This window comes from Trichomycterus rosablanca, chromosome 1, assembly GCF_030014385.1.
Source record: "Trichomycterus rosablanca isolate fTriRos1 chromosome 1, fTriRos1.hap1, whole genome shotgun sequence".
Lineage (NCBI taxonomy): Eukaryota > Metazoa > Chordata > Actinopteri > Siluriformes > Trichomycteridae > Trichomycterus > Trichomycterus rosablanca.
The window spans coordinates 44,669,275-44,696,563 of NC_085988.1; the positions used below are offsets into that span (position 1 = coordinate 44,669,275).

Consider the following 27,289-nt stretch of genomic DNA (forward strand, 5'->3'; position numbering starts at 1 on the left):
AAGAGCATCAGCTCTGGAAATACCAAAGTATTGATAAACACATTGTTTCAAAAAGATCCACAAAAAGCCCTCCTAATAATCTGAGACACTTGTCTGTTTTTAATGCACATCACTTATCTGCACAGAAAGCAGCTTCAGATTTAGCCACCTGGATTTGGCACTTAAACATGTTTTCCGTGATTGCCACCTCATTAAAGATTGAGTACAGCAATCTTTTACTGACAAATAATCGTTTTGCACAAAAGTGTTTGTCTGCAATAGTTTTCACTTGATATATGTTAGTCATATTGTACTTAATTTGTGTTTGTTAACTCACACTTTTAATGCCATTTGTTTCTGGTGCTTACGTTTTTTTCCAAGTGCAAAAAGACTAGAACTGGTATTTGTATGTGTAGCTCCAAATGGAAGAATAGTAATTACAAAGGCTTTTTTGACTTGAATATTTATTTTGTTAAGTTGTTAATATTTGTGTAGTTTATAGTTTGAGTAAATGTAGCCACTGGTCCTATCAAATATTATTTATCTTATGTTACCAAAAGATTTGGATTTAGTTCATTTGTAGCAATCTGTTGCAAAATATTTGTTTATTTCTGTACAGGGATTAATGAACCATTTTATCAGGTATACCTTCTATACAGCCTTTTGAAGGTATACATTTTGACTATTCGGTAATAATGTTACTATGCACAAATTGTCAGCAATTTGACAATGACCCACTATGGGACCAGTGTTTTTTGATGCTTTGAACACTTTACACTTACTGGACACATATAGACAATCCCATTTGTTTGTATCTCTTGAAATTGTAAAGCTATAGACCATATATTCATAGTAACAGCCTGTCCTCTGCAATACAAAGGTCACTAGGTCATTGTCAGTGCTGTGTTGAGGATGGTACACTGTCATGACAGGGGCAACTCTTTGGTGGTTTATTTATATGGATGAACATTTAAAAAACTTTTGTCAAATACTGAATGTATAATTTTATGTATGTAACAGTATGATAAAGAAACTTAATATTAAAATGCAAGTTACCAAATGCATAACTGAAACCAAAACTGAACATGTTAAGTAAAAAAAATAAATGTAAAATGTATTGATAGATGGTTCTGACTCCATTTCTTGTTCAGGTTTTGGTCATTTTTTTCCACTGCACACTAAAATAATTCATAAAGTCATTTTTTATTTAACCTGTGTTCTATTTTAACATCAGTGCTGTTCTGATGCAGAAGTGTTTGGATTAACTTAACTCTTTCTTTGGTTAGTTGTTTTATTTTTGCCATAACTTAAATATTAACAAATATGTAATTATCAGCTTCAAGATTTCCATAATAGCAGTAACAAGGGAGTTATTTATAGGGAGTGTTAAAGGGAGTATTTTCATTTTAACTGATGGATTTGTCATGATTAGAAAGTGAAAGGATTTCTGTATATGCTGCCTTACTGTTGGTAAAGTTTTTAGGAAATGTAACATTTCTGCAGGTTAAAAATGGAATACTTTTAAAGGGTCAAAACATATCCAGCTTTTTATATCCGTGTATGACCGTGAACTTTGTGTGAGGTGATACTTAAAATGAACCTAGACCTATTGGAGAGGAGTAGTAGTTTACTTTCATTTGTTATTCTCTGTATTTGTGAAAGAAGTTTTATTAGTGTGCACTGACATTTTTGTCTTCCAGGCACATTTTATGACTCAAATGTCATTGTAAGGCACTAAAGTCTGAACCCTTGTTATATGTTTTATATGCAGCACCTATTAATCCTTTTGAGATTTTGCATGTGTTTTTGTGTGTGTACTGTACACTGGATTACTGTGAGGGAATTAAGCAAATCTGTAATTTGCTTCTTACTGTAACTTCTTTGGACTAAATCTGGAACTTTTGATACTTGACTGGTGGCTAGTAAAGATCTGGTTTATTGGTACCAGACCTATCCATCTGTCTGTCTGTATGTATGTCCGTCCATACATCTATATATCTGTCTGTCTATATAAAGTGGAAATACTTATGAGAAACCGTTTGATTAACACAAGTGTATAATATAAATGGAAAAAATAAGGTTAGGGGATGAGTGAGAGGGACCCGTGTCACTGTTTCCCTGTTTTCTTTTTATCCATCCTAGTCAGTAACATAGCAGACACATTTCCAAAAATAGCAAATACACACGCCTCACATTTACTTCTTTAAAAAGCATCATTAAATTTGTTACCCCAAATCAAAGAATGATGCCAGAGGTAAGATTCGTCTGTGCTACACGAATCCGGATCCTGTTTCTTTGTTTTCCAGATCCGTGTGTAAATGAACACACCCCTAGATCAAGCTGCGTCACTACTCACAAGACCTGAGAGCGCTCACACAGCGCAAGTGCACAACCGCAACAGGTGCACTAAACTAAAATAAAGTGAAATAACACATTGAGTAAACCGATTCTGAGCCGACTCTTTACTGATGTACTGTTTATTTATTGTAGTGTGAAGTGTAATGCTTTAACATGCTGAGTACTGTAGCACTGAGTGACTGAACACTCGAACACAGTTTCCATGGCGCTGACGGAGCTGTACACTAAGGTAGGATTGTAAACGGAAGTACCGCAAACTTTAAGTTACCTGATAAACAGAAAAAAAACTCATTTAAATTATTAACCGGTATAACAAAGTACTCTTAAGAATTAGAATTTGATGTTTTCCTAAACATACTTTTAATGCTGTTTCTACAGCATTGTTTAACACTTCTAAACCTTTAACATATGGTAGAAAATCTAGTACACTGAGTGAATGTGTGGTGATAATTAACATGTACAAAATCAACTAAACCCACTAAAGTTGTTTTCATTACTTTTAATGTTAATAACATAAACCTGTACTACTAAGTCTTAATATTACCAGAAAAAAGTCCTAATATGTAGATAACTGAATTAAACATGTATCAAGAAGATGTAAAGTCTGTTATAATGAGTATAAGTTTGTAACAATCTAAATAAATCCATTTCCTATTCTGTTTAAATAATAATGAAGTAAATCGTAATTAGTATACCAAATGAAATGATAGCAAAGTTGGCAGCACCAGGGCACTGAGAACATTCATATCTCGCCCCCGGGTACTGCCTTTCACCTACCAAAACCATTAAATGAGTGGCCTGGCTGCTTCAGTTTGCCCCTGGTTGTGAGGAAATGAGAGTGTTGCCCACAGACATATTTGCTTTTTTGTTTGTAATAAATAAATAAAACGTACTGTCATTCAATGAATTCAAATTTAGCACTCGAAAACAATATACTGTGATACCAGTATAATTGGGGATTATTTTAATGCTGCTACACTTGTTAATGTAAAGCATTAGCCTATATATTGTAGTATTTTCCTGATAAAAAGATTTGTATCTTATTATTCACTTTGTGTTATAAGTGGTTATAATCATTCAAATGATGTTTAACTAAAATTATATTATAAAAGTATAAAACCACCCATTAAATAAATCAATCAAATCTCTTTAATTACTTTTTTTACTGTTATCAGTTTACTGTTATGTCAGGCTTTATGAAATTATTCTTAATATATGGTGGATTTTGAAATATTACATAATATTACAACGTATTTTTTTACCTTGGCCCTTATTTATAAAATGTTATATTTTAATTATTTAAACAGAGACAGTAACATACAGGTGGATAGTATATACTGTATTTTTCTCTGTGTCTGTATTAACTGCCTGTGTGTGTGTTCCAGTATAACAGAGTATGGGTGCCTGATGCAGAACAGGTGTGGAAATCTGCAGAAATCCTAAAGGACTACACACCAGGAGATCAAGTTTTACTGCTACAACTAGAGGATGGAACTGTAAGCAGGCAAATTATTAAAATGTATAATATAATAGATTCTAAGCATCTTTGTCTGTTTGGTTTACACTTAGTCATACTAATACAACACTACTGGGTGTGGACAAAAAAGCAAAGAAATGAGAGACTGTAGTTATCGAAGCTCATTGACATTTTATGTTGTTGTTAAATACCCCCAAATGTTTACAGGTCAAAATAATTACAGAATTAAATGAGTACTTATATAACTTGAGTATTTTAGAAACTTTTTACTCATATTTTGCCCTGTCAAACATTAAAAGTTTGTACATTTCTTTGTAAAATCAGACCAAGTTTATAGTTTAAGATTAAAATCAGGATAGTTAAAGTGAAACTTTGTACTGTCATCGGATCACCAAAAATACCATTAAGCGTGTATTATTTAGGTGGTTGAGCATGGCTGAAGTGCTGCAATAGATTGACACTTTGTTCAGGGTATTGTTGCTTTGTGCCCAGTGTTTCCCCGTCACAAACCTGACGAGGATAAAGTGGTTCATGAAAAACATTTATAATAGGCATGTTAAGGCTAATATGTAATGAATGAACTCTGTGGTTTATTAAATTTGACCATGTGTTTAGCCTTCTTCTAAAAGATTTTCTGTTCCAGGAAGTCCAGTACCCGGTGGAGAGTGATGGCCAACTACCTCCACTCCGTAACCCAGACATCCTGGTGGGGGAAAACGACCTGACTGCGCTAAGCTATCTCCATGAACCAGCTGTGCTACACAACCTGTGTGTCAGATTTGTGGACTCTAAAATCATCTACACATACTGTGGTAAATAAAAGCATAGTTCAAACTTGTGTTAAATTAAAAGGCAATATATAACTAATAAGATATGTAAAAACTAGACTTGGAAGTGTCAATTTCCAAATGATCCTATTTCTGTAATGTTCCCTATGGGAAAATGTCATTCACCATTTTTTTCATTTCATTCAGCAAACACTATTATGATATGAAAAGAAGAATAATAATGCTCAGAGGCTACATGGAAAAATAAAAATTAGATAAAAAGTCTAAAAGTAGGCAAGTTATTTAAGAATAGATCAAATTCAACACACTTTAAATAGTTGTAATCATGATTTTTAGATGTAAATCACTTGCCTGACCTTACAGCTCACTCATAAGTCCCACTGGTGCTTCGCATCAGTGACACTGTGCACCAATGTTCCTTATTAATAGTATAACACAGTATGCAAACGTTTTGGATTTTCCCCATTCATCTCCCAATTTAGTCATTTCCATATATCACTTGTGAATCCACTGCCGCTTGCACAACCCTCGATCTGATCAAGGAGAGCTGGATTATCACTTGGCAGTGTTGGGTTCCCACACAGAGCAATATCCTGTATGAAGAGCCATGCTAAGCTCCATGTTACTCCCACCCCCACTCATGCAGGCGCCCACTTACTGCGCTGTTTTCATTTTCCAAGAAGAGTCCACTTCATAACTGATCTAATTCTCTTTTTTATGAAACGTGTAACTGATCTGTTACTCTCAAAAATGTGTAGTTGTTTCTTATTATAGTAGCATGTTATATTTCCCACCCTGAGCTTTGAGGAAATGTTCTGTAATTCCTCTTTCTGTGCTATAAATCTTATTACATTTCCTACTTTGTAATCCACAGGCATTATCCTAGTGGCAATTAACCCATATAAACAGCTCCCTATTTATGGAGATGCAGTCATCCGTGCTTATTCGGGTCAGAATATGGGAGAGCTGGACCCTCATATATTTGCTGTGTCAGAAGAAGCTTACAAACAGATGGCAAGGTAAAAATGATGTGATGAAATCGTTCTGGTCAGACCCACATACGTAGGTTGATTAGACTTAAGCAGAGGTGTTTAATCTTAAAGGCAACCATAACTGCAGGTTTTTCTGCCATCTAAGCAGGAGCTACACATGATACAGCTACCATTTTAAATACCCCGACTAACTGATTGAACTAGAGAATGTAGGTAAACTTATGTTTTGTTGAAATAAAACCCTGGCACGTTGTGGATAAAATTAAATTAGATTTACACCCAGAGTCCAGAAGAAGTGGAATTGACCCATAAAGTGAAAGTAAATACATTCCTGTCTCCCCTATTTATCTGTAACAAGACATTTCGAGTGAGAATGGACCAGGCTTAGTTTTAAAAATGACAAGCCAATTCATGTTTCCTGTACTAAATTATATGTCTGATTATTCACTACTGTTGTTTATCATTAAACACTGTGAGGCAAAGAGGTTGCCGTTTGGGACGCAAGGCATTACCCATTCTGTTGAATCAGTTTGTGCTGTAGCATTGGAAATCTTTGCACTGGTAGTAAAAGTAAGTGTTTCTCTATGTTTATAATGTTTACTTTATGCTCTTCTCACTGAATAGATGCTAAAGAAATTGGCAGCCAAAATCATGAAAATTTGTCTGTTTGGTTTTGTATTAAAGCTAAGCTTATTGTAAGCTTGTAATTTATTTTCCCGGCTGGTTCCGTATTTAGGTTTTGCCATAGCAGATCTGGTCCACATTGCATACTTGGCGCTGTTTTATGTCTTCCTGACTCAACTCTCCTATTTTTATTTGGACTTGGGACCAGTACTGAGAGTGCACTGACAAGTGCACCTCCCTGTGGCAGACTAAACTGTTTTGGCCACCCCCACCCCAGCGCCCAAGTCAAATGAAGTGATTCTTGTATCTACTGTAATGGATAACAGTTCATGCAATTAATACCTACAGAAAAGATCTTGTTTTTATAATCATTATGTTGAATCAGGAACAACAGGAATCAGTCCATCATAGTCAGCGGGGAGTCTGGAGCAGGGAAGACTGTATCAGCTCGTTATGCTATGAGATACTTTGCGATGGTCAGCAAATCCAGCAGTAATGCACAAGTGGAGGACAAGGTTTTGGCATCGAACCCTATCACGGAGGTACTCTGTGCTAAGCTGTGCATTATAGTGTAACCTTGGCAGTGCTTTTGCTTTCTATAATGAGTCAATAATCAGATGCATATTTAAAGGCAATAGGTAATGCAAAGACCACTAGGAATGACAACAGCAGTCGTTTTGGAAAGTATACTGAAATCAGCTTTGATAGGCGATACCAGATCATCGGAGCCAACATGAGGACGTACCTGCTAGAAAAGTCCAGGGTTGTGTTTCAGGTAAAGTGTTTGCATTTGTGATATAGAATAAGTTTAATGTTATATAGATTTATAACGAATGGTCATACTCAAGTTTCTAATCAGCAGGGTTTTTTACTGTCTGCAGTCAGAGAATGAAAGGAACTATCATATCTTCTATCAGATGTGTGCTTGTGCAGACCAGCCAAAATTCAAGCACTTAAGACTGTGTGAGTTTTGTTAAAGTTCATTTTTCCTACATAGTGTAATATTGCAAAGAACATAAGAGTGTTAATGTTATCTTTTATTCCTCACTAACAATAGTAAGCGCAGACCAGTTTAATTACACCTGCATGGGAGGGGAGACAGAGATCCAGGGAGTGAATGACTCTGCCGACATGACTGAAACCTGCAGAACTTTCACTCTACTGGGTAGGACTCAAAGATTTTTGTCCATTTCTCCCTTAGTAACATACTCATGAACACGTCAACCATAAACAGACTCATCCTAGACCCTGTCATGTAATGATCATATGTTCAGGTTTTAGGTTTTATGGTTTTGCACTGTTTTTTTTCCCTCTGTAGGACTGAAGGATGACTTTCAAAGGGACGTTTTCAAGATGTTGTCAGGAATTTTGCACTTGGGCAATGTGGTGATCAAAGCAGTTGGCTCGGACCAGTCATCAGTCAGTGTAAGCAATATTTTAGCTGTGTTATTTTAGGCACTGTAAAAAGCTTTAGGACATGGTTGATAAGCTCTAAAGAGTAATTGGGTAATTTGAGATATGTTATAGGCATTAAATACAGAAATAGCATATATTTTTAAACATCAAAAAGCTGATAAGATTATTTGTGCCCATAAAGTATTTTGTCTGCTGTTGCAGTCTGTTGCACTCCATTAGAAACAGTGACAATTTAAAATACAGAATAAATCAACATCATATTCATTTCTACATTTCCTAATTCTTCTATTTGAAACATTATTTAAAGTTTAATAATATTGTTCTTTTTCTTTCTAGTCTAAGGACTATCACCTGGGTGTGTTCTGTGATCTGCTAGAAGTCAGACCCGAACATATGTGTCGTTGGCTGTGTAATCGGCGTATTGTCCTGGCCTCTGAGACTGTGGTCAAACCACAGCCCAAGGAGCGTGCAATCAATGCCCGTGATGCATTGGCCAAGCACCTTTATGCCTACCTGTTCGACTGTATCATCCAAAGGATTAATCAGGCCCTGCGTGTGCCTGGTAAACAACACTCTTTCATTGGAGTACTGGATATCTATGGGTAAATGAAGCAATATAATTACTTACACTAGAATCCTGTGTTGTTTTTCATTCTGAATTGGTTGCTGATAAAGTAATCATTGTATAAAGCAGTAGTTTTATCTTGGCGTAAGCTGTGCCACAACAGAGGGCAACAGTGGCCAAAAGTCAAAAAGTGTGCCATACACTTGTTATAATAACAGACCTATTTAGAAGCACAAAGCAATCCTGATTCTGCATTTGGAAAATAAATCTATATAAAATTATATAAAATAATTGACTATAAAATGTCAATTGGCAAGTTATGGGCTAAAATATTTCATAACTTGCCATAGTTTCTGGTTAGTCCTGCGAACTGCTTCATGCATACAAGCCAAATAAGAAGATGTGATTGAGAAAGGACATTCTGTTGTAGTGCTTCACCTGTAAATGTCACCACACCATTACTGTTGTCACCAGACAAGTACCATGTAAATTTGTAGTGTCATTTGTCATTAAAGCAGAGCATTCTATAGCAAGCCAAAAGTTTCATGGAAGTTTGATTCTGCAACACAGCCTTGAGCTTTCCCAATGACACACATTGTTGTTGATGTAAAACACCAGTGTACTAGCCTTGATGCACATAACAGCTAAATTGTTGATAGTAGCTTTCTACTTTACAGAATCGTGTGAATAAAATTATAGATCTTTCTATAGTTTCCTAAATTGCATATACGCTTATTTCAGAAACAATATGCCAATGTATGTATTTCCTACAGATTTGAGACATTTGGTGTGAACAGTTTTGAACAGTTTTGCATTAACTATGCCAATGAGAAACTGCAACAACAGTTCAACTTGGTATGTTACCCACCTCTTCCTGTAACTGTTTACATTGTTCACTGGTTTGCTCACTGAGTAAATAATTTAAACACACCTCCTCGACCTTGTGTATGGTTGCTTCCTTCTAGCATGTTTTCAAACTGGAGCAGGAGGAGTACATGAAGGAGGACATCCCCTGGACACTAATTGATTTCTATGACAACCAACCAGTCATTGATCTTATTGAGGCCAAGATGGGCATCCTGGACTTGCTGGATGAGGAGTGTCTGGTGAGGAATTGTAATAGTAATGTTATCTTTTTGCATTATTTTCCACTATAATTATTATATAAGATAGTTAATATACACAATAATTCACACATATTGACACTCCTGCAAAACATGAACTAAATGTGTCATGGAGTGTGAGCACCTCGTTACAGAGGCACCAGGTGTAAACCTGCAACTGAGAATGTCTAATAGTGGAAGTATGTTTCATGAGTGAACTGGTTATTTGTGTGTTTGTGTTTGTTTGTTTGTTTGTATTTGTGTTTTGGAGGAGTTGCGAAATATGTTTTAGCTTTAATCTAAAACCTTATGACATATATCAGTATAAAGAGTTTTTATATTAGCTTCAGTGTTCTGTTTTCTCCACAGTTTCCACAAGGCACTGATAAGAACTGGCTGCAAAAGCTCTATAACTATCTGAGCTCAAATCCTATGTTTGAGAAACCTCGCCTTTCTAATGAAGCTTTCGTGATCCAGCACTTTGCAGACAAAGTGAGCAACCATACTCTGCATTTTCTAAAACTGTAGAATCACAAAGACAATATTCACCAAGATAAATGACCTGATGATATTATTCAAGCCTTTTATTTTTTGTGCAGGTGGAATATCAGTGTAAAGGTTTCTTAGAGAAGAACAGAGACACACTTTATGAAGAGCTGGTGGACATAATGCGAGTTAGCAAGGTAAAAACCTCTAGTGAGCTAAACTATGTTAAAAATAGAAGCAAAATGACATCAAGCAAGAAGTGTTGAACCCCCAAAAGTATATATACAATCAGCTTGATATAGACAATAAATACTAGGGGTAAATTGGCTACCTTAAAGGCCTCTAGGTATAAATGAGCAAATGGTGTAAACTGGTAAGTGTGTGGTGCCCTGCTGCAAGGATTGCTACCCTGTCCAGGATCTATTCTTGCCCTGCACCAAGTGTTTTTTTTAAGTTGCACTGTACCCACCCCTTTACTGACCAAAATGATGCAATTAATTATAGAATATACATGGTTTATTATATTTTTCCAGTCAGCTCTTACCATATCTTGACGTTGTTCCTTTTCTTTTGCATTGAGGAGGATGTAGTATGGTAACAATATCAAAGCTTTGAGTATCATCAAACATCTGATCTGACAATGATTTGCCCTGAGTGCTGTGCCAATTCAGTTTTACCTGAAAAATCAAAAAAACATCATAATGGCAAGTTCCAAAATTGCTTTGTCCCATGTTTACATGGGTGCTCTGTGTTATGACAGTCAGTATGACATACATTTACTGCCTGACATTTGTCAGTGAATCAGATTGGAATTTTTTGGATTTAAATTCAAATCAGTATAATCAAAAATAAATCTGTGCCACCCTATTTTTAAGTTATGACATATTTTTAACTGGGCGAATAGACATTTAAATAGACAGAATCTGTTTTTGTATACATTGTCTCAAATGCATGTAATTAGAAATGTTTGAAACCCCTTTTTTGTTAGTTTCCTCTCTTGGCAGATTTCTTTCATGAAGAGAAACAAAATTATGTTACCAAGGGTGTCAAAGTAAAAGCAGCACGACCTGGAGTTAAATCAACCAACAAGCAGCTTAAAACCACCGTAGGAGACAAGGTGCATTATCACACCACATTGACATCTATGTCTAATGAGATTGACTTTTATGTCAGTGTATTGTTAAAGCAAATATTTATCTGCAGCAATATAAAAAATTAAAAGTAAACATACTTATCAGTAAGATAATTAAACTAGGTTGTCAAATCTAGCTTTGTGTATTTTAATTAGCTTAGATCAGCTTTTACTGTAACTAAACTTTCTTCTGTCGTTGCAGTTTCGGAGTTCTCTGTATTTGTTAATGGAAACGCTGAATGCTACTACGCCTCATTACGTCCGCTGCATTAAGCCTAACGATGAGAAGCTGCCATTTGAGTAATTGATCTTAACCCAGATATAAACAATAATGCCATTTTTAGTTCATGTTTCTGACATTTGTTTGTGTTTAGATATGACTCAAAGCGTGTGGTGCAGCAGCTTAGAGCCTGTGGTGTGCTAGAGACCGTTCACATCAGCTCTCAGAGCTATCCGTCAAGGTAAGCACATGCAAGTTGCTGTTTTAATTTCCTAACATTGATATACTGTACAGTAGGATGATTATATACATTTTTTATGTAAAACCAGAAAGTTTTTTTTTTAAAGGAAACGGAGTCATATTTTCAAAGCAAATTGTAAAATGGGAAAGGCACACTTATTTTAATGAACGACTATCTAAATAGATTCTACTATTTTTTCATACACCAAATGACTGCTTCAGAAGGAGTGAGAAAGAATTCAGACACAAGTAGTCGGCCGCCTGGATGGTACAGCAGTTCCATGTACTATCCCAACACCACTGATATCTTAAACTCTCAAGTCTAAATCTTATGATGTGCCAGCTGGCCAGGCATCCAACAAACACAGTTGGCTATGCCTCAGGGAGGGATGTCGATAGGGTTCTTCATTGCTGCTGCAAATGCAATCTCTACTGCATGGCTAAGGTGCCTGCATGAGAGGTGGGGAATTCACAGAAGGGCACAGTGTGTCTTTCCATACCTTATACAGCTCTCTGAGAACCCTGTAGGATCCCACTGAGTAGATGTTATTTGGGCAGAGCACCTTTCTCAGCACTGCAATGACACCAACATGATAATGACATAGTGTGTGTTCTGGTTGAAGTGTATCAGGTGCAGCAATGTTCATATTCCTACTTAATATTAAAATAGGCCTAATAAATCAATAAAACTGCCAATGCCACACCAGCTCATTCCTCATTTTAAATGTATATGTTGACAATGTTGCAGTTTAATAATACAGCAGAATAATTCATAATAAGTAATGTGTTTGCCTTTGAATTCTGGACTGCTGTTTTACAGGTGGACGTATATTGAGTTCTACAGCCGCTACAGTATTCTGATGAGCCGGGCAGAGCTTAAGCTGGAAGACAAGAAGCAAACATGTAGAACAGTGTTGCAGAGACTCATCCCAGTAAAGAGTCCCATTCTTTGCATCACATAACTTATTATCCAAAGTCAGCATATTGCTATTACATGCACACCTAAGCTATCAGCATTACACTTGTTTTAGTTATATTATGTATATATGTCTGCTTTTTTGCTGCTGTAAAATATATATATTCCCTGTCAAGTCTGAACATGTCTGATGAAGTGGTTTAAAATTCCAACAGGACGCTAACCAGTATCAGTTTGGACGGACCAAAATCTTCTTCCGGGCAGGGCAGGTGGCGTATCTAGAGAAGCTGCGTTTGGATTATTTACGTACTGCATGTGTGACCATCCAGAAGCACTTAAGAGGCTGGATCCAAAGACGCAGATACCTGCTCATTAGACAAGCTGCCATCACCATCCAGCAATACATTCGTGGCAAAAGAAAAATCAGGTGAGTGTTGAAAGGTGCATGGGGTAAAACTTTGACTCTAGTGCTTACAAGGTAAACTACAGCAATGGATTATGTTTTTTCAGCAATTATATCATCATCAAATTCTGGCAGTTCGTGTAGGCATTTGCCATGTTATATCTATTATATATTTTTATATATTAGATGACATAATAATTATATATTAGACCTATTATTATATACCTGTTATATGAACATTGGGCTTTAAAAAGCATTTGGCTGTAGGACTATCCACCTAATATACTGTCAAAACAGCTGATTACATCTAAAGTTAATATAATGTCTGGTACCAGGACATGACCAGCAGTTATTCAAGGGCTGCATTTTGTGTGGTGGATCAGTCTACAGTACTTTCTGAAGCCAGCCCTTCTTCCAATGTCCTAATGTCCAATTCAATCATCAGTAATTTTAAAATATATAAATGTAATATTTCTACTCAGAATCTAACCAACTAACTATATATTATTATTTTTTATTTATTTAGACATACAATAACAGCTGCAGCGTTAAAGCAGGCCTGGGCAGCAGTGGTCATCCAGAGATACTTTCGTGGCTATCTTGTACGCCGGCTTTATCAACTTATCCAGGTTGCTACAATCACTATTCAGGCATATACCAGGGGATGGATGGCCCGCAAACGCTACAAAAAGGTTAATTAAATACTCTTCCAAACCTAATTCTGATAAAACTGCTTCGGGGATTGTAACACCTTACCTACCTACTTACAGTGTATCACAAAAGTGAGTACACCCCTCACATTTCTGCAGATATTTAAGTATATCTTTTCATGGGACAACACTGACAAAATGACACTTTGACACAATGAAAAGTAGTCTGTGTGCAGCTTATATAACAGTGTAAATTTATTCTTCCCTCAAAATAACTCAATATACAACCATTAATGTCTAAACCACCGGCAACAAAAGTGAGTACACCCCTAAGAGACTACACCCCTAAATGTCCAAATTGAGCACTGCTTGTCATTTTCCCTCCAAAATGTCATGTGACTCATTAGTGTTACTAGGTCTCAGGTGTGCATAGGGAGCAGGTGTGTTCAATTTAGTAGTACAGCTCTCACACTCTCTCATACTGGTCACTGAAAGTTCCAACATGGCACCTCATGGCAAAGAACTCTCTGAGGATCTTAAAAGACGAATTGTTGCGCTACATGAAGATGGCCAAGGCTACAAGAAGATTGCCAACACCCTGAAACTGAGCTGCAGCACAGTGGCCAAGATCATCCAGCGTTTTAAAAGAGCAGGGTCCACTCAGAACAGACCTCGCGTTGGTCGTCCAAAGAAGCTGAGTGCACGTGCTCAGCGTCACATCCAACTGCTGTCTTTGAAAGATAGGCGCAGGAGTGCTGTCAGCATTGCTGCAGAGATTGAAAAGGTGGGGGGTCAGCCTGTCAGTGCTCAGACCATACGCCGCACGCTACATCAAATTGGTCTGCATGGCTGTCACCCCAGAAGGAAGCCTCTTCTGAAGTCTCTACACAAGAAAGCCCGCAAACAGTTTGCTGAAGACATGTCAACAAAGGACATGGATTACTGGAACCATGTCCTATGGTCTGATGAGACCAAGATTAATTTGTTTGGTTCAGATGGTCTCAAGCATGTGTGGCGGCAATCAGGTGAGGAGTACAAAGATAAGTGTGTCATGCCTACAGTCAAGCATGGTGGTGGGAATGCCATGGTCTGGGGCTGCATGAGTGCAGCAGGTGTTGGGGAGTTACATTTCATTGAGGGACACATGAACTCCAATATGTACTGTGAAATACTGAAGCAGAGCATGATCCTCTCCCTCCGGAAACTGGGTCGCAGGGCAGTGTTCCAGCATGATAATGACCCCAAACACACCTCTAAGACGACCACTGCTTTATTGAAGAGGCTGAGGGTAAAGGTGATGGACTGGCCAAGCATGTCTCCAGACCTAAACCTAATAGAACATCTTTGGGGCATCCTCAAGCGGAAGGTGGAGGAGCGCAAAGTCTCGAATATCCGCCAGCTCCGTGATGTCGTCATGGAGGAGTGGAAAAGCATTCCAGTGGCAACCTGTGAAGCTCTGGTAAACTCCATGCCCAGGAGAGTTAAGGCAGTTCTGGGAAATAATGGTGGCCACACAAAATATTGACACTTCAGGAACTTTCACTAAGGGGTGTACTCACTTTTGGTGCCGGTGGTTTAGACATTAATGGCTGTATATTGAGTTATTTTGAGGGAAGAATAAATTTACACTGTTATATAAGCTGCACACAGACTACTTTTCATTGTGTCAAAGTGTCATTTTGTCAGTGTTGTCCCATGAAAAGATATACTTAAATATCTGCAGAAATGTGAGGGGTGTACTCACTTTTGTGATACACTGTATATACACAAACAATACCTACTTTTGAATATGTGTGTCTGCTTTTCTGCTTAGATGGTGGCAGAGAATAAAGCTCTGGTTCTACAAAAGTATGCTCGGGCCTGGCTGGTACGCCGACGATTCCAGACCATGCGTAGGCTTGTCTTAAACGTGCAGCTTTCCTACAGAGTTCAGCAGCTCCGTAAGAAATTAGAAGAACAGGTGAGATTATAAACCCTTGTTGTTTGATTCAAGTAGTTGTTATGTAAATCAAATGCTTATTAATCACTCAACTTTTACATTTAGAGTAAAGAGAGCCGTGGTCTGATGGAGAGACTCACTAGTCTGGCCAACACTCATGCTCAGGGATTGGAAAAGGTGCAGGCCCTGGAGGCGGAGCTCAGCAAAGCAGTTAATGAGAGGGCATTTATAGAGGAAAGGGAGAAAAAGAGTACAAAGAAGGCTAATCAAGTAAGACCTGATTAAGACCTTATTATCTAAATCTGCAGACTGTGAGTCACACATTATTGTCAGGGTAATTGTTAAAGTGATACATAATTCACATAATGGTATATTTTGCTCCAAAGGTGATTACTCAGCTTCAGGAACAGAGGAATAAAGTCAGTCTAGAGAATCAAGCTCTTCAGCAGAAACTTAAAGACTCCATACAGAAAATGACAGGTAATTTTACATAGGTTCATAAACAATAAGCAATGTATGTACCATGAATGTCAAATGATTTATAGAAATACATAATTTTTTGAGCAGTTTGAGCCACAGTGGTCCAGTAACGCCATAGCCATCTTGGCTGGCCAACAATTGTTTGGTGGCTTGTCAGTTTTTGACCCACAGTTTACATATGCGGGCGGGGTACATTTAACAAAATGTACAAAGAAACAGATGGGCTACAGTCAGTAATTGTATACCCACAGTGTATCTGTACAGTTGGTGTAGCTTATGAAATATTGAATAAATGTTTGTGGCAGATAGATGTTCCTAATTAAGTGCTCAGTGAATGTAGTATGCTTGCAAATGACAATGATTAGAGAACATTGCCTGTCATTCTACAGTATAACAGAAAAATTAAATAAAACTACATTATTTAATTTCCAAAATGTTTTTGTTTGTTTCTTTAGACAATTTTGAAGAATTGAGGAAAAAGCTTATAGAGGAGCTACAGAAAGAAGAGAGGCTGCGAAAGTAAACAAGCACATTTACTAAAACACATTTTTAAGCACATAAACACCAACTTTTTGACTTTTGTTTACTAGCATTTGTTGGTACGTTTTGCTCTGGGTTGGCAGGGTGGCAGAGAATATCAATGAGCTGCAGAAGGAGGACTTTGATAAAGAGATTGCTGCACTGAAGGAGGAGAGTCGCAGGGCCATGGAACAAAAGTTCCAGATGCAAACACAGGCTGAGGAGGACATGAAGATTAACAATGATCTCCAAGAACAGCTTGTTCAACTAACCAAGCATGTCAAGGTAAACTGTTAACATAAGTCCCTTTCACACACACAAACCTACTGTATGTTAAAACTGACCTATGTTTACTGGTAGTTTTCAGAATTGTGTCATACATGCATGCAGGAGTACACATGGTTATTTACCAGGCACAATTGTTACGAAATAGACTTTGCCATGCACATTTTGGGGGTGTCATAATGTTTTGGCTCACTGGTGTATGTCTACTGAATTTCACATTTTAAACAAAAAAAACTTCATGTAATTACCTGGAACTATGCATTGACATCTTGAAATTATTGTTCGATCAGCAGTTGGACTCTTCACACTTATCTCCTACCCATAAATCACTGTTAAATACTCAATTTGTTATAGTGGTGTCAAGAGGTTACAAGGAAAAAATAAACCGACTAGGCATAACATTATGACCACTGACAGGTGAAGTGAATAACACTGATTATGTCTTCATTACGGCACCTGTTAGTAGGTGAGATATATTAGGCAGCAAGAACATTTTATCCTCAAAGTTGATGTGTTAAAAGCAGGAAAAATGGACAAGTGTAAGGATTTGAGCGAGTTTGACAAGGGCCAAATTACTAGACGACTAGTAGTCAGAGTATCTCCAAATCAAAAGTGGTCCAAGAAGGGAACAGTGGTAAACCGGTAACAGGGTCATGGGCGGCTAAGGCTCACTGATGGACGTGGGGAGCGAAATCTGGCCCGTGTCGTCGGATCCAACAGACAAGCTACTGTAGCTCAAATTGCTGTAGAAGTTAATGCTGGTTCTGATAGAAAGGTGTCAGAATACACAGTGCATCACAATCGCAGGGCTGTTTTGGCAGCAAAAGGGGAACAACATAATATTAGGAAGGTGGTCATAATGTTATGCCTAATCGGTGTATAATGGTATTGTTTAGGTTTGACCAGTTGTTCATGTTTGTGCAGGTGATACCAGAGTTACGTAAGGAGATTTTCAATCTCCAAACTGAGAGAGATGAAGCAGATAAAAAGATGAAGGAGCAAACCCAGCAAACCAGAGGTACTGTTTTATAGAAATGTGTGAACAGTCTGACTGGTAGATAAAAATATAACAAAAATGCACATGTTTTAGATATAGGTTTTGATGAACTGTAAATCCTTTATGGTGTGCTCTATGTAAAAACATTTTCTGTATGTAATGAAATATACTACATGAAAAATGTATAGGACATATCTCTTAATTATTGAATTTAGGTGTTCACCACTAACAGGTGCAAATCCATTATTTTTAACTAAATTATATGCTTTCAACTTTGTGCCAACAGTAATTGGAACGTTAGTTGTTAATTCTCATCCAGTATCAGTGCCTGACCCTAAAAAATGCTCTTTTGACGAAATGGGCACACAGTTTTAAAGACACACTTCAAAGCCTGTCCAGAAAATGCTGTTATAGGTGTAAAGTGAGGTGGTGGGAAGTTTTGAAGTGGAATGTCTGATATGTTCATGGTCAGATGTCCACACAGTTTGGTCCATACAGTCTATAAATGAACCCACTCCTAAAGGCATTTAAACCTGGAATTTAAATGCATAGACATTGTTTAATATCAAATCAATATGAAATCTGTAAGTGTTAAGCCATATCAAATAATGTGTTACTGTCTAGTTACTACATCATTAACTGTAAGACATGTTTTTATTCAGAAAATCTAAGTATGGTAATGAGACAGCTTCTCGGGAAGGCGAAAGAGGAGGACTTCATTCACAGGTTCTTATTTACCCTACTGCCTGCTTTATTCTTTTTCTTGGTTAGAATGGACACAACTCCCATATAGCTCCCGAATCTGTTTGGGTTTTTTTCCAGTCCACATTTGATGTTTTCATTAAGGGTGCAAGGTGTGTTTTGGGAAGGTTCTAAAGGCTTTGTGACATTAACAAACCTCATTTCCAAAAACAGTTGGGACAACAAAAGCAATAAAACAATAACTTGTGATTTGTTAATCTTTTTAATAAGCTGCATAAAGGACACATATAGGTCACTCTGTAGCATCATAAAATAAGATTTGGTAGATTTGGCAGATGTGGCTTCCTCATGCACATGAGAATTACAAATGTGTCATTTTGGACAGAGTTTTAAAAACAAAAGTTATTGTATGATACAAGTCCATTTGAAAACTGTTCTTTTACTTGTTAAAGCTTTATAAATATAAGCTCTAATGCAGGCAGTGACTGTGATGCTTGGCCATATTACAGGCTAGAAAATAAGGCCACAGAAAATTCTGCTGATGAGGAAGATCTTCTGTATGTCTTTGATGGACTGCACAACGCCACCAGGTCTGTGATGTCTGTTTCGGTTTCTTTAAACGTAGTTTGTTTTCATTTCTTTTTATTGCTCCTGCTTTACTTTTTCTGTCTCTGTTTTACAGGCTGGTGGAGACTCAGATCCGGGAGCAAAAGGAAGGCTACGAGAGTAAGCTGCAGGCAATGGTTTTTAAAAATGATCACCTTACCCGAGAAAACCAGCAGCTGCAAACTCTCTTTCAGGAGAAGACTGACGTCAATCTCAGCATTGGACAGGAAGTGGCCCGCCTAACATCTGAAAATATGGTATCTCATGTTATCATGATTGTTACTGTCATGGTATCTCTAACTGAACATCAGTGCTCTGCATTTTCAACCCTGAGGAACACAACACTTCCTTTTTACTTACACTATAGTACATATTATCATTAATCATATAATGTGTGCAGTTCAGTAATTTTGTTTTCAGTCCTCAGACTGTCCTCAAGGCTACTGGACAAGTTTTGCCAATAGCCACGTAGTATGACCTCCCTAGTGACTAGGGGTGGGAGGAAAGCAGGCAGAAAGACATAACACTACATACTTGACTGTGTCTAAAAGCACATCCTGCCATACCAACAGTATGAAAGAATTATACACAAATATATAATTTAATAGGGAGTTGAGATTTGGAACCCTTGTCAGCAGCAGCACCTCTGCTCTTCTGCTTTGTAAATTATTTACAAATATTTCTAACAAAGTATAAGGTGAACACTGGTAAATCACTACTGATATTATGAGATTCTACTGTTTTGAAAGCTCATTATTCTTTCCATTGTTTCCATCCAAAGTCTACTTGACAAAATCTGCACATTTTTATTTTATAATGTTATTATTTTTACTGACTGATGTACAAAGTCTGCATGTTTGTTATTATTATTTTATTACTTGTTGTAACTTGTTGTTATCAGAAATTTGTTGTTAGGTGCTCCGATTCACAATTTCTTCAGGTTAAAGATAATGTGGCATTGTTGGCCGCTCAGGTGGCGCAGCGGTAAAAACAGAGCTGAGATCTCGAATACATCGTATCGAATTTCAGCTCTGCCTGACGGCTAGGCTGAGCGGCCACATAAACAACGATTGGCCTGTTGTTCAGATATGGGTGGGATTAAGCCGGATAGGGTCTCATAACTAATGCAATTACAACCTCTGCTGGCTGATTGATGGTACTTGCACAGTGCTCTCAGGGTGTGTCTCTCCGTACACAGTGCTGAGCTGCACTGCACTCGTCAAAGTGTAGGTGATAAGATGCATACGACATGCTGCCCACGTGTCGGAGGGGGTGTGTTAGCTTCGTTCTCCTCAGTCAGAGCAGGAATCGGCATTGGTGGAAAGGAAGCATGATGCAATTGGGCAATTGGACGAGAAAATGCATAAATAAAATATATTAAAAAAAAGATAGTGTGGCATTTACTTCTGTAAGCAATTAATTTGTCTGGTTTGTAAATCCATAGAACTAAATACAAACAATAAATGCCAATCATCTATTTATTTTTTGTCTGTTTTACCACTGCCTAATAAAGGTTTGCAGTGTGTACAATTCACTGGGCAAAAGGTAAACACCTAGGACAGGTTACCAGGCCATCACAGGGCAAACACACACACACATAGACATTCACAATCAGGGCAATTTTAGTAATTAACCTAAACTGCTGTAAAGTGCTATGAATGACCATGGTGTAATGTGACATGCTCTGTGTTTCTGGGAATCATCACTAAAGTCCAAGTTCCACTTCCAGTTCCAAAAAGATGGTTGTTGACTTACGTACTAAATACAATCCGTATTAAATTAACATAAACTGTAAAAAGTGATAGAAGCTGTGGAAAATTGCTCCAAAGGAACTGTGGTTTGTGTATAATAATGTATAATCAGTGAGTGTTTTGAACTGTGCTGTGTAGGTGATCCCAGAACTGAAGCAACAGGTAGCAGAGTTGCAGCGACACAAACAAGAACTCGAAGCACAGCTATCTGAGCAAAGCGCCCAGCTGACTGGTGAGCATTGCAACAGAAATAATCACATTATGTTTTAATGGTTTTATTTTCCACTGATGAAAATAAGTAAAGTTTCCTTAAAATGTATTTAACAGATAAAATGACACGTTTAGTGAATGATCTTCAGAGTAAACTTAAGGAGGAAATCTCCCAGAGAAGGTAAATATCAGGTCACTCGAACCATTCCCTAAAAGACACTTTTTGTACACATGTAGACACAAGTGCAATTTAGTGGAATAACCCAAGCATGTAACTAATGTGGTTGAATATAAGGCATTTCTCCTGTTTTTTTTCTTGTTCCCATCCATTCTTGTTGACTTCTCTTTGTCTTTGGACTCAAGTTTATTTGAACCTCAACTCAAGTTTATTTGGTGTGTTTTAGCAAGTGTAAGAACACGTCCTAGTACAATAAATATCCTAGTGTTTTGATTTGAATGAATGAAAGATGAAACTGTAAAACTGTTTTACAGTTGTATATCACATTGTCCGGTTAATAATAAGGAAAATAAAATGCTGATTGGCACACCTTTAACTAAACATTCCAACAGCAGATATGACTTCGGAGACGTTTCATCTGTGGTTTGGGAAGTTCAAACAAACCTGCTGTTATGGATTTAAAAGAAAGCCTTGACATAAGCATACAAAAAAAGACAACTTGGTTAAGGCTGCTGAATGTTAGACAGTTGATGCCTTTTTCCAGATGGAATAATATATTAATTTTTACAAAACAAACTAATGAAACTGTAATAACACAAGAGAGTCAACCAGCCAGTTATACAAAACTGACTCCCAAACATTTTTTAGTTAGCACTGCGTCTTCTAATCTTAAAATACAAAGAACAGATCTGCCAACATGCAGTACCTCCAACAATGTCTTTGTCTAGAGCCTCTTTTTTGCTTTTGTGTCATGACCACCACAATAGGGTAAATAAACTCATATATGTGTGTGGATTTTTACACATAGGCTCTTGGAGGAGACAAACCGAGAGAGTGAGAGAGAAAGGAGTGAGATGGAGAGCAGGTTGGAGGAACTAAAAGGAGAAATTGACCAGCTTAAGAAATCTCAGCAAACAGATAATGAAGCCAAAAACAAACTCAGAAAGGAGATTTCACGACTTACTGCTGAAAACATGGTGAGATTGTGTTTACACTGTATATGTATGAAACACTATCAGTGGTTAGTTGTTTTCTCTTGTTTTTAGGACTTTGAGGAGCAATTAGATATGAAAGACAGCACAATAAAGAGGCTGCAGGACCAAATCAAAGCTCTACATGCACCTGCAAAAGGTAAACGATTTTGCTGCCTCTGTGATCTGCTGACCTGGGTTTAGATTTGGAATAACCTGTTTAATGTTCGTTTCTGTATGATCTCAACAGCGAGTGAGAAAGCTACTCCAAATGTTCCCAAAGAATACCTTGGCATGTTGGCGTATAAAAAAGAGAATCAGGACAAACTTGTGCGGATGTTAATACTGGGTAATTCTATTTCTGCTGGTTGCTGTTTAGAACTGATCTATATATTATGGCTGTGTTCGAAATACATACCTGCTACATACTGATGGGGCCCCAAATTAGTATGCTGTATACAGTATGTAGTAGGCTATTTATTTTGTTATAGCTATACATACTTACTTGTACACCTGCCTTGTACTTACATTCATTAACCACTTTGTCTTATACCTAGCATGTAAAGGCTATACAGGCTTGTGGCTATACAATTACTGACCATTGCCCATCTGTTGCTTGGTCATCCTCTCTAACTCACTCATAACAAAAAGGCATCCCTATAGGAACCCCACTGACTATATCTTTAGTGTGATTATATGAGTGTATTAGGTCCAACAGTGTTGTTGGTATTTGAATACTTTTCAAACTTACTGGCCTTTTCATTAGGAACACATACATATTAGTCATTGTATATGTAAAGATGGCACTCAGGTGGTGCGGCGGTAAATTACGCCAACCCACTACCGCTGGGATTCAAGGTTCAAATCCCCTACTGTGCAGACATGTCTGGCTATGTCTGGGGGATTGATGTCTTGTCCAGGTTGGGTTACTGCATTGTGGCCAGTTATTCTGGAAAAGACAGACCCACCATGACCCTGACCAGGATTAAGTGGTGGTAATAATATGAAAATAAAAAAAGTGATTTTAATTTGTAGAGACCAGAGCTATTTGCTTTTTTCATGCACAATGTGTGTATAGGCTGTATGTTTTTGTTAAAGCACTATTTATCTCCCAGCATTGATATGAAGGTGTTTAAATATCACAGCACAGCTGCACCTTCTGTATTTAAACATGTATTACCATGTCATTACCATATTAATTTCATTTCAGTGCTAAGAGTAGTCCATTACCCAAACAATTTCAGGTTAATAGGGTATTCATATGTAAATCAATAAAGGATTTTCATCTAACATAAAAAATCCAAATTCTGTAATATGAAAAGACGTTATTTGAAAGAACATATGTCTGGTCAGACATTCACTCAGAGGTATGTGTGATCTGCAGAGCTGAAGCCACGGGGAGTGGTGGTGAATATGATACCTGGATTGGCTGCCCATCTGCTGTTTATGTGCATTCGTCATGCTGACTACCTCAACGATGGAGACAAACTGAAGTCTCTCATGCATGCCATAATCAGTGGTATTAAACAGGTCATCGCGGTAAGCCATCTTGACTCCCAAGCATCTTTTGGCTTATCTTAGATGTATCCCTATACTATGTAATATTTAACAACTGCAGAAGTCCCATTGGACTTGATGATTATAGAGTTAACTGTGTACTTTTATGTTTCCAGGACCATCAGGGAAACTTTGAGATCTTGTCTTTTTGGCTGTCCAACACCTACCACCTGCTCAACTGCCTCAAACAGTACAGTGGAGATGAGGTGGGTTTAATTGCCCCCAAATCCTAATCACAGTCATATCAATCATTAATTTTTTTCTGAAACATTGACAATGATCATTGTCCTTCATCATTAGGAATTTATGAAGCACAACACACCTCGACAGAATAAGAACTGCCTGCAAAACTTCGACCTCTCCGAGCACAGGCAGATCTTTAGCGATCTAGCCATCTGCATCTATCACCAGTTCATCAATATCATGGAGGATGGCCTCTTCCCTATGATTGGTATGTCACTATAACTTTTTTAGCCTGGAATTAGTTTTGTTTTAGGTGAAGTTTAACCACAGGGCAGCAGAAAATGTATGGGCTCCTAATTTTGCATATTTATCACACTGTTTCAGATTATTAAACTTAATATTAGAAAAAGTTGGCCACACAGGTGACGCAGCAGTAAAAACACACGCTGGGACACCAGAGCTGGGATCTCGAATACATTGTATTGAGTCACAGCACTGCCTGCCGTCTGGGCTGAGTGGCCACATGAACAACGATTGGCCTGTTGTTTAGATAGGGGTGGGATATTAAAGCCGCATAGGGACTCTCTCATAACTAATGCAATTACGACCTCTGCTGGCTGATTGATGGCCTGCACAGAGATGTGTGTGTCTCTCCGTACACAGTGCTGATCCGCACTGCACTCGTCAAAGTGTAGGCGACAAAATGCATACGGCTGCTGCCCACGGGTCGGACGGGGCGTGGGTTACCTTCGTTCTCCTCAATCAGAGTGAATATCAGCATTGGTGAAGAGGTAGCATGACGCAATCAGGCAATTGGACGCGCTAAAAAGGAGAAAAAGGGGAGAAAATGCGTAAATAAAATATTTGTTAAAATATTAGAAAATGATAACCTAGGTAAACATAAGAAGTTTTTTGAATGATATTAAAGGTAAAATGCTGTTCAGCTCTACCTAGACCAATGTAAAAAAAGAAAAAAAAGAAAAAAGTATTTTCCTATTTAGGTACTAAATCAGCCAGTTAACCAAATTAAATTCACAGTGGGGTTCAGGCATGTTGAATCTAAGTATCTAAACAACTTAAATAGATCCTGCCTGGCAATGTGAAGCAGATTAGAAGTTCTCAAACAGGAGCACATGATGCCCCATTCTTAAGAGATTTAAATACAGATCTCAAAAGAAAACGATTACAAAGCCAACGCTAAGGCTCTGGAACTCCAGAACATACTGGATCCCCTTGTGTATACCACATTTGTATGGATTTACTTTTATACATATGGCCCCTGGTAATAAACCTATCCCAGTTCATGTATCATGTGTATTATCTGGTATTCCTATGTTACATTTACATTTGCATTTGTTGTGCTGGTGCATGCTGTATGGTCTCTTTATTCCAGTCCCCGCCATGTTGGAGCATGAAAGCCTGCAGGGCCTCTCAAGCATGAAGCCCGCAGGGTTTCGTAAGCGCACCAACAGTGTGCTGGAGGATGGGTCTAAAGAAAGTCAGGGCCAAAGCTACAACATCAACTCCATCCTGCAGCTGCTGAGCACCTTTTACAGCTGCATGGCACAGCAAGGCATGGAGCCACAGCTGCAGGGTCAGGCCTTCCGCCAGCTCTTCTACCTGATAGGAGCCACATCACTCAACAGCATTCTCCTCCGCAAGGACCTGTGCTCCTACCGGAAAGGAATGCAGATCAGGTGAGTGGGGTTCGGACAGAACACGATGGCTTAAAGCACTCATGGAAAAAAAAGTACTAAACTAATAGTGCAAATGCTTGTCACAGCTCAAATGTTGTACCTTTTGTTAGAGCTGTAGTTAACCTCATTTTACTGTGCTGCAACAATATCTGACAGTAGGGGTAGAGTGTGTGGGTGTGGTGGGGTCATGAATGCTTTGAACCTTTTAAAAGTGGTCAGGGCAGTGATAGCTCAGTGGTTAAGATACTGGACTAGTGATCAGAAGGTTGCTAGTTCAGACCCCACCACTTCCAGGTTGTTACGGTTGGGTCCCTGAGCAAGATTCTTAACCCTTAATTGCTTGCATTGTATTCTGTTGCAATTGTAAGTCACTTTGGATGAAAGCATCTGCTAATTGCTGTAAATGTAATTGGCCACTATAGTATATAAATGCCTAATTATTGAAATTGTAAACCTTAACTAATTCTCTGCCCCACTTTCCATAGGTGTAATATCAGTTATTTGGAGGAGTGGTTGAAGGAAAAGGGCCTCCAGGCAAACAGTGTTATGGAAACTCTGAGGCCGCTGTCCCAGACTGCCTGGCTGCTGCAGGTGAACAAAACCACTGATGATGATGCAGTTGAGATCCAGCAGAGATGCCATGAACTCTCATCTGAACAGGTTCTGCAGATATGCCTACACACTCCAGCATTATTGTAGCTGCTGTGTACTTACAGAAACTCCTCCTCTAAACCTTACCTGTATGCTCTTTCAGATTGTGAAGATCCTGAACTCATACACTCCTATTGATGATTTTGAAAAGCGAGTTGCACCATCGTTTGTGCGTAAAGTTCAGGTATGTTCTTTTTTCTTACTGTGGATTCACTGTTTTCTCACTTTTGACATTCAGATCTCTTAGAGATGGATCTTTTATATTTTGTTACAGGCGCTGTTGCAGGAGCATGAGGGCTCAAGCCAGCTGATGATGGATGCTCAGTATCGCTTCCAGGTCACTTTTCCTTTCTGCCCATCCACGCAAGCTCTGGAGCTGCTGCAGGTGCCTGGTAGCCTCAACCTGAGCTTCGTCACCCGCATATAATCATCTAACTGTGATCTCAGACTGAATTCTAGCCATCAAAATAATGAATAGTAGGGTGTTAAAATTCAGTTTTCCATAGACTGATTGAAATGCTGTGTATTAATCAAGTTATTTTAGACCATTTAGTGCTATGACAGTCATGATCTATGGCTTTTCCCTCCCTTTTTATAGTATGAAGTGTTAACATATTAATATACAAAGCCATGAACAAAATGTAATTGTATTTTTTCTGGCCACTTTCCAATAATTTAAATTTATATAAGCAAGACATTACTTATACAGTATTATTCTATCCATTTTCTTTAACATTTGATTATTATTGATTAAAATAAAAACAATACTATTTTTAAAAAACAATATCATTAAATAGTTTGTGTGATTTGATATTTTGAATGACTTCATTTATTTTGTTTCGGTTTTATGTGAGCAGGGTATTGTATCATAAAGGAGACAATTGTGTTTAAAGTGACAAGGCTAACAGCACTTTTAAAATTCATAAAGCAACTATCATATTGGTTAGGCTGGTAGGAGGTACAGTGAAACACAAGGTAGTGTTGGTGCTCTGCTGCTTCATAGACCCCAGTTCAATTCCTATGTCTGGTTACTGTCTCGTGGAGTTGGGCATGTTCCCACTTCGTCAACATGGAATTCCTTCAGGTTCTTTATTTTTATTCCACATTCCAATAGCAATATCAATATGGTCAGAAGAGTCTAAAGTTTATTTAAATGCATTTGGGTTCCATCACAATTCATAAGACTGCAAAGAATGCTGAGCTAAGCATCTCCT

At 37.9% G+C, this 27,289-nt stretch overlaps 1 protein-coding gene across 1 annotated transcript; it reads left to right on the forward strand.

Moving 5' to 3' along the window:
* The first annotated feature begins 2,439 nt into the window (after window positions 1-2,439).
* On the forward strand, window positions 2,440-26,869 carry myo5c (myosin VC). Its single transcript, XM_062993316.1, has 41 exons — window positions 2,440-2,566; window positions 3,723-3,833; window positions 4,458-4,626; window positions 5,477-5,621; window positions 6,604-6,760; window positions 6,850-6,993; window positions 7,100-7,181; window positions 7,276-7,383; window positions 7,537-7,643; window positions 7,971-8,236; window positions 8,973-9,054; window positions 9,165-9,305; window positions 9,672-9,794; window positions 9,902-9,985; window positions 10,777-10,905; window positions 11,123-11,220; window positions 11,295-11,381; window positions 12,201-12,312; window positions 12,512-12,723; window positions 13,226-13,391; window positions 15,163-15,309; window positions 15,394-15,558; window positions 15,675-15,768; window positions 16,224-16,287; window positions 16,392-16,572; window positions 17,497-17,590; window positions 18,232-18,295; window positions 18,781-18,861; window positions 18,954-19,134; window positions 20,767-20,860; window positions 20,956-21,019; window positions 21,825-21,993; window positions 22,063-22,147; window positions 22,238-22,336; window positions 23,372-23,526; window positions 23,661-23,750; window positions 23,845-23,995; window positions 25,121-25,424; window positions 25,910-26,084; window positions 26,179-26,259; window positions 26,350-26,869. Exons 1-41 carry the CDS (start codon window positions 2,540-2,542, stop codon window positions 26,500-26,502), a joined length of 5,241 nt encoding a protein of 1,746 aa, XP_062849386.1. The 5' UTR covers window positions 2,440-2,539; the 3' UTR covers window positions 26,503-26,869.
* Window positions 26,870-27,289: the final 420 nt, after the last annotated feature.

Coding starts and splice junctions, on each gene's coding strand:
- myo5c (XM_062993316.1), top strand. CDS start 2,540: ATGGCGCTGACGGAGCTGTACACTAAG. Junction 8,237..8,972: donor GGAGTACTGGATATCTATGG/GTAAATGAAGCA, acceptor TATTTCCTACAG/ATTTGAGACATTTGGTGTGA. Junction 17,591..18,231: donor GCAAACCCAGCAAACCAGAG/GTACTGTTTTAT, acceptor GTTTTTATTCAG/AAAATCTAAGTATGGTAATG.